The sequence below is a fragment of the Emys orbicularis genome, chromosome 2, assembly GCF_028017835.1.
Source record: "Emys orbicularis isolate rEmyOrb1 chromosome 2, rEmyOrb1.hap1, whole genome shotgun sequence".
NCBI lineage: Eukaryota > Metazoa > Chordata > Testudines > Emydidae > Emys > Emys orbicularis.
The window spans coordinates 83,835,285-83,843,957 of NC_088684.1; the positions used below are offsets into that span (position 1 = coordinate 83,835,285).

The 8,673-nt window shown below is 36.0% G+C and overlaps 1 protein-coding gene across 1 annotated transcript in view; it reads left to right on the forward strand.

Moving 5' to 3' along the window:
- The window catches only part of ROCK1 (Rho associated coiled-coil containing protein kinase 1), a 168,456-nt gene extending 161,809 nt beyond the window's left edge, over positions 1–6,647 (forward strand). The window contains exon 33 of the mRNA XM_065397656.1: positions 5,190–6,647. Coding sequence (XP_065253728.1) covers positions 5,190–5,193 — 4 coding nt within the window. The 3' untranslated portion in view covers positions 5,194–6,647. The remainder of the gene's footprint in view (positions 1–5,189) is intronic.
- The last annotated feature ends 2,026 nt before the right edge of the window (positions 6,648–8,673 follow it).

An 8,673-nucleotide genomic window follows, 5' to 3' on the forward strand; every position in this document is an offset into this window, starting at 1 on the left:
CGATTCCCCTTTTCTTGTCTCCAGTTATTGAAGTCCGCTTGCTTATACTTTGAATCTGTGGTTTGGTCCAGGGACTACTCCGTGTAGGTCATTCTTAGTAGATGCTTATCCCCATTGCCTGTCAGACGCCAGCCCTTGAAACACCTTATTGATTTTGTGTTGGAATAGCAGACCCAGAAAATCCAGCTCGGTGGCCTCATTCCATCTATTTATTCTTGCAGTCCACTCAAAGTGATTGATATGATTGGCCAGACTTCTGCCATCCCCGTTGTACACTCCAAGCATGAATATGAGCTGTGGTGGTTCTACACCTCAACTATCATGTCTGTTTTTCTTCTCAGGTCTAGCAAAGACTTGAATTGTCAGGGTTATTCACTTCAAGTGCCAAGTAGCCATCTGTCACCTTCCTAACTCCTAACTTCTGCCTGCCAAATTAACCATTTGAGCTCTTCCTCATACCACTGGGAATGTAATGGGATCCCACCTGTACCATTTGGATAATCATTGCCCCGTCATGAGGTCTGTAGAGCTGCCCTTCACTCAATAGCGTGCAAAGTGCATGCCTTAACAAGCCCTAGGTGCTTCAGCTATTAAGACTCTAGCACTTGGTAGGTCCTAAATAGTACTCCAATTGCTGAAACAACTACTTTTTTCCCAGGACAACCCAGACACCCTGCCTTTGACCCATTCTAACAAAAGTCATGATCCAAAGCCCATACAAGTCAGTGGAAAGACTCCCATTGACTTCAATAGGTTTGGATTAGGCCTTAAGTGTCCTTCCATCTGCTATAGAACATTCCACTTCTGGCAACCTGTAATTCTCCTCATCAAAAAAAGAACCCACTGCTGATTTAAGATTGTTCAACTGATTCTGAACATTACTTTGTAATTCTGCTTCTTTTAAGATATCTTCACACAGGATTCTTGCTTTCCCACTCACTTAGAATGTGGGGATTCTATTTTAACTTGGTGTGTTGCTTTCAGAGCTTCTGTATGTCCATCTTTGAAATGATCTTCATATAGTGAATTCTGGAGAATTCACACTTGTGGTTGTAGACATTTGTAAGGGAACTTTTGCATTACCTAAACATAAGGAAAGGTACCGCTAAAAAGGAAGGAGCATTGTTCGATACCTCTCTCTGGAACATATCCCAGATTTCTTCTAAAGGATGAATTAAGGAAAAAGGGGAATAATTTAACATACTGCATGTATGTATCTTATAACAAAATGTATTGTTGTTGATCATTTGAAATATACAAAACAAAAATAACCATTGGAATGTCACAGTCCTGACTGCTTGATTTAAAAACTACATTTTTGGGGTACCCCAACCCATATCTGCCTGTCTGTTATGCAGTGTTCCCTGCATACTGTCATATTTGTGTCTGTAAAATTGCTTATATTTTACTTTTGTATTGTATTTTTACAGAATTGTATCCTTTGTTTTCTCTTATCGGGGGGGCTACTGGAATTCCATCCTAAGTATGCTCTGCTCTCCTTTTCCCCTCTGCAGAGGCTTCTGATAGCTGTTACTGTGTGATTATTTTGAACAATCCAGTAACACATCTTCAATTTATGGCATATTAATTCAATTAGCTTATAAATTGTATATTCTTCAAATTACAGCAATAGAAATCTGCAGATGGGCTCTACAGATATGGATCTTCACGCAACAAAAAAATCTTCTGTCTCTATTTCTGGTTCTACTTAGTTCAAGGCTCACTTAAGACAAGAGCTTTATTTTTTGCCATAGTGACACATTAGACAAAACAGTTCCACTACTCAGCTCTATTATAGTTGTCAGCCCCCTTGTTGGATTCTCTTGTATTGGAAGAACTGTCAGATTCTTCACTCAGATCAGATCATTCACTCCTTGAATCTAGCTACTTGGCTTCTGAGTTTTTCATTTCAAGATCTGAACTTTGCCCAGGCATTCTTACAGATTATTTAGGGAAGACAGAAACTTTCCATTCAAACTCTTTAAAAATAATGGGACGAAATTTTCTGAGAAGTGGAAGACCGGCTCACTGAATCCTTTTCACTCTCTTTTATAGAGAATTTGGCTTGTGTCTTGTCTTTTTTTAACCAGCACAGGCATACAGTTCACTTTTTTAGATGCTTATATAGAGTGTGTACACAGCACTCGGTGCATCTGAAATTTTTCTTGAAATGTTCATTTCTACATTTCAATAGGTCAAAAGATTGTGGATCTATGGGGGAAAGTACCCTTTCAGAAAACTCAAGTTACTGGTGAGTAACCTTCCCTTTTAATCCCATTGACACCTTTGTGTCATGTAACAGTAGTAAAAAATCTGGTAAAGAGTCGTCGTGTTCCAACACTGAACAAGGAATTTCATTAGAAAAAAAGGAAAACAGAATTGTCCCTCAAGCTAATTTTCTAAAGTATCTGTTTTTCTCTCTTTCTACTTCATTGGAGATCTTTTGCCCAAACCTTCTCTGGCCCCTCTACTACGGTTGTAAAGAAACAGTAATCAGATACATGCTCTCACAATTTAGGATCTGAATTTTACTAATACAATATGTGCCAGGATGATGGGAGTTAAACCCTTAATGGCAATATGTATTCTTCTCAGACCTACTCTGAATCTTTTGGTGGAGGTGTACTTAATATCAGCAAAGAAATCTGCCCTGAGCAATCTCATTTCATTGTGCCTCAGGATTAATACAGACATATTTTATTTGCAGAACATAACTTCCAGCATACTCTGCATTTTAACGGTCACATACTGTAAGGATTGAGTGTATATCCCGGGATAGATAACGTTTGTAGGGCAAGAGCATTGCTTGTGTTGCTCTATTTCTAGCAGAAATAGAAGGGGTACAGAGACAGGTGACAAAAATTATTGGAGGCATGCATACATAGGCTTCTTTATTGCAAGAGATTGAAAACACCGAAACTATGTATTTTAGAGATGTCAAATAAGAGCAGATATGATAAAAGAATGCAAAAAATAAATGGCAGAAAGTAAATTGGTGCTCCTATTTACCTTTTTGCATAATACAAGAACAAGAGGATATTCAATGAAATTTAAAGTCAACACACTTAAAACTTATAAAAGGAAATCATAGAATATCAGGGTTGGAAGGGACCTCAGGAGGTCATCTAGTCCAACCCCCGCTCAAAGCAGGACCAATCCCCAACTAAATTCTCAAATCCCTAAATGGCCCCCTCAAGGATTGAACTCACAACCCTGGGTTTAGCAGGCCAATGCTCAAACCACTGAGCTATTGCAGGCCGCCCCGCCCCGCCCTGCCCTGCCCGGTCCGGCCCGAATACTTTTTTACATGAAGTATAGTTAGCCTGTGGAACTAGTTGACACAGGATATTAAGGCTAAGAGCTTAGTAAGATTCCAAAAATGATTAGATATTTAAATGGATAATAAAAAGATCCAGTTATATTAGGAAAAAAATGGGGGCTATAAATGCTTATGTGCCAGGGCATAAGATAGAAACTAACTGATAATGGTTGGAAAGAACTTTTCTCCATGGACAAGTTATTCTAGTATGGACTTTCTTGTATCTTCCTTTGAAGCATTTGGTACTAGTTGTTGGAAATTAGATGGATTGCTGCTGTGACATGATACAGCCATTCCTATGTTCCTAACATCACTAAATATTCTCTATATGGGCTTTGGCTCATCTTTTAGGGGATAGGTGGGGGAAGGGGATTTTATTTTCGGCAATTAATGAACACCGGTTTAGTAACAAAAGCCAGCTGAAAAATTCACTTTTACATACTAGAAAGAAAAAGATTGGTTGCTTAATTGTTGTAAATTATACAATGCAAGCCACTTACTGAAGACTTATTGTCCCTTCTTCCTGCCTCCCTCTCACAGCCCCTGACTACCAAAAAAAAGTAGTAGTAATAATAATTCTGTATTCTCCCAGAACTGAGGAGGAGGAGATGGGGACAGATGGTAATCCCCTTGGAATATAACATTTAGCATTTACCTGGTATTTGACCATTGCTACATTCTTAGATGTCAGAACCTGATCAAAGGGGAATTAAGCAATTTACTTTGAATTTTATGTGAGCTTTATGTGTTTGTGTTGTTTAATTTACAATTATGTAATTCGCAATTCAGCAAAGCACCTAAGTCTTTACTTCAAGCATGTAAGTCTATCTGGAGTTCTTTTATTGACTTCCATGAACTTTGGGTCAGGCCCCAAAGCATTTAAGCATTCATTCAGATGTGTTGCTGAATAGGTATGTGCTTTAAAGTTAAGCTTAAGTGCTTTCCTGAATCAGAGCCAATAAACTGAGTAAAAGTCCATGAAGTCTGAGTCTTTTATCATGCCCACTTCATTATACTTAAGTTCTTGTAGAGAGTTTTCCTCATTTTAACTATTCATCAGGTACAGATATAAACCAAAAATTAATTGAGTTTACTACCAATAGCAATGCTGTCTGAAGATCCAAAAGGATATCTTAGGCTTCTACCACACTAATTTTTATGGAACTTTTTATCTTCAGGGGTGTTGTCATTTTTTGCTCTTAATATTTTTGGCATTTATTTCACTATAGTTTAAAATTACAAGGAGTGTGTGTAAGATTATTACTGTATTTGCAATATTAACATTTACACTGAAACAGAATAGGCTTGATTATGTCAGGGATAGTCCATTGTTTTGGTCATTTACACTTCAAAACTTTATATAAGCTTTGTGATTTTGTCATTTTCTATAACTTAGTCCCATTGATTTAATATGTCATTAACCTTATGAGAGACAAGGTGGGTGAGGTAATATCTTTTATTGGACCAACTTATGTTTGTTACCTCTTGCAGCTTCTCTCTCAAATATCCTGGGACCAACATGGCTACAACAATATTGCATACATTAATCTTATGTATCATCTAATTGTGACTTTAAAATTTTATACTAAGCATTACATTGTTCTTAAATAAAATGATACTGTGAATGAATTTTCATTGAATGGCTCAGAAAATATATTTACTTTGAATTTTATGTGAGCTTTGTGTTTAAATTTACAATTATGCAAGTGTGCCTTTAGTGTTATGCTGTGTTATAAATTGAAAAAAAAAAAAAGTTAGCAACATTTTATATGTAGAACACATTTATTTTTTCATTTAATCTCTTGGTTAACATGAACTAAGAGTGTCCCTGTGATTTCTTCATTAATTGCAGTATTTATTTTTCTTCCAGCTAACCACATGTACAATACTTTATGGAATCTCATGGGATGCAGTCTGAGAAACTGGGCTTCTTCAACCACACAGAGCAGTGCAGACAGGCTGTTGTTCCTTTCAACACAACTATCACAGGCTTCAGGGTTAAGATTGCTGTTACTCTCTCCTTCTTGCTTTGGCACAAAAAGCGCACTGAGGGTGTTTTATTGCGGGTTTGCCTAAAGGTAGATTAGATTAATTATTACTATGTAATGCAAGTTAAAGCAAATAACGCTTAGCTAGGTGTATGAAAAAGGTGCTGCCTTTTTGGATTTATAAGAAAATGCCTGTCAATCATGATGAAATGCAGTCAACTTTCCTCATATCAATGAGAGAAAAGGACTGTTTGTCCTTTGGAGAGGATATTTATATCAAAATCAGTACACAAACTTGAGCAGAGAAGGAAGATATCTCAAAATGAGAAGAACAGAAATTTCTTTGAAGACTCTGAGTTGTGCTCTTGAACACTGCAGAACTAGCTTAAAAATGAAGCCGTATACTCACTTGAACTTCAGTGCCTTCACTGCAGAGCTCTTAACAGCGTTAATGCTAATCACCATAATAGAGTGGATCGAAGTGTTAAATACTTTGCATTATGCTTTACAAAATACTGATTCAGAAAGTGTGTAAAGGGATGAGGACAACAAGCATTTAATCTATGCATATTTGCCAAGCCATACTGAATTATTTTACTGTTAGAGGCATTAGAAACTAACTACAAAAGAACCAAGTTTGGAAGCATATTTCGGGGGTACATGATTTCTGTAATTGTATAACATATTGCCTTACCGTTTTAAGTGATAACGTTCATTAAGTTAATAGACATTTAAGAAATGTATGCACTGTTTGAAATATAAATTATTCTTAGAACACTTTTAATGGGTGTTGCATTGCCCTTTTAGTGCCTTATTTTGAGATAATTGTATTATTGCCATGTCAATAAGTGTAGAAATCTCAAAAACCTATTCTGCATCAGTAGTTTTTACTGAACTTTAATTGGTTTAAAGTATTGTAGATGCATTTCCTAAATTGAATACAATCTTTGAATGAAAACTCCTGTTACAAAGAAAGAATTCTTATTCATAAGACAAGAGATTTCCAGAAAATGCAAAAAGCATGTAACAGAGAAACAACAACAACAAACAGTATGCCTGTGAAACTTTAATTCCTGAATTATCTGGAGTTTTTAAAGTATAAATGTTGTTAAACTCTTGCTTTGTAGCAGGGATACATTCATGGTATGGACAGTATGGTTTTATTTTATTTTATTTTTTTTAACCAAATACCTCCTCAGTAATTTATAATGGCTTTGCAGTTGTGTATTAAATAAGAAGCACTGGAAAACTGATTCGTCCTCAGGACGATTTGCATGTTTCAAGTGGTATTGAAAGTCGCACTGATGGATATGTAATAATAAACATATCTGTTATTAATATGGTAATGACTCTGTGCTCATTCAATGAGAAATAAAAGTAATTTATGGAAGGACCCTTTTGAAAATGACTGGTATGGTGTTTTTGCCTGACTAAAACGTACATTTCCTTGAGCGGCCAGAAAATTTGCTGTGAAGTATGATGAGTATGTCAAAACATGATTTCAGTTTCTCTTAGTTTAAAAATGGTTGCACCTGTTTAATTTGATGCAAGAAGTTGGTACAGTATATATTTGTAACAGTGTTTATGGGACTGAAGAATTTATTGTTCTGCTAAATGAACCAGTAAATACCATAGTGAAACATGCTTGATTTTCAGCTGAAGAAATCTGAGTTGTAACAGTGGTAAATAGATTTCAGGAACTGTTATTGGTAACCTAATAGAATTACTTAATACTTTGTTGTTAAAAAAAAAAAAAAAAAAAAAAATCTTTAACTAAGTTTTCAGTTATAATTGCAGCATGACTAATAGTAAAATTCTGCTAAACTTTATTATGAGTGTGTATGTATTGCAGTAGCATCTAGGTCACCAATCAAGGTCACCATTGTGCTAGCCACTATACAGACATTCAGAAAAAGCTAGTCCCTGCCTTAAAGAGCTACAGATGAGGTTATGGCAACTCAGTGGGTGGACTGGACTCTAATTAATCTTACATACCTCTGATGCCTTTTTTATTTTGAAGTGCCATACAGTAATTAACAACACAGCATCCCTACCCCAAGTAGTTTACCGTCTAATTCAACCTCCTAGATACAAGCCATGAGAAACAATTTAGAAGGTGGTGGTAAGAAGTTGGTGTGGAAGCTTAGCACTGGGAAGTTTCACAAAAATAATGTGTTTTCACTAGTGATCTGTGATTAACAGATGAGACGTGAGATAATGCTTCAAGAGTAAAGAGGGGATGATATTGAAGCTGAGAATGAGATGAGACTAAGGGAGCAGTTGGAAGAAAATTGGGAAAAGGAAAAAGATCAAACAGATGGAAATGTAAATATTACATCACTCACCCTGTCTAACACAAGACACTGTCATTCAATTCTCCCCTGAAATAGATTTATCCATGTCTATAATTGGCTTAAATCAGAAAAATACACTTGAAACTTTTTTAAATAAGGGGTTTATTTGGTTAGAGCTTGCATGCACATACGCACAAACAAAATTCAAACCTACTCCTTTTCTCCCACTCAACCCCCACCTTCACAAAGTAAAGTAAACTGATCAAATTTAGATTATCTTGCTTCAGAAATGCACATTATAAAAGGTACTTGATAAAAGATTTGACAGGACAGGTGTTTCCTCCCTCTTTGGGGTCTATGGGGTCAGATATTTCTCAAGAGCTGGGTTATTTTTTGTGTTGGTTTCCCAATTCCATTGTGTAGAACTGAATTTTTGTAGTTGAGAGTTAGAACCCTGCAGCTGAATCATACCTCATTGCAAGAACGATGTCATACCTCACTCAGAGTACAAGTGTTGAAGGCCTGAAAAAGATGCATACAAATGTTAAAGGTAGACATTTAAAATAGGGTGACTTGTAAAATAGGGTATGATTATGAAGCAATGGATAGGCTTCATAGAATGCTTAACCACTATAAAAATGTTAATATATGCCTGCACTAAAATTCTACATTTCTTTTTAAATTCTGGTTTTACTTGGAGAAGAAGAAAAAGATCTAATGAAGTGTAAATTTACATTGATTTGTATGTCTGGGGTATGTTGCAACCAAATATAATAAAGTCTAGACATGCAAATTACAATTTGTGTGCTGGTATGTAGACACTGATAATTGTTTACTGTAAGTGTGCTGTATATATGCAGGGGCAGAAGTATTTTGAATGACGTACCCAGACAAATACTTTCACACTCAGAAAATCTTGACTTTGACTCTACAATGTGTGAACAGGCCTCTTGGGGTGGAAAAACTATCATTAAATATTTTACTAAACATCAACTGTACCATTCTGGAAGAAGGCATGAAACTCTTTATTACTGCTGTATCTTTTTACCTGCTCATACCATCTTAAGGCAAC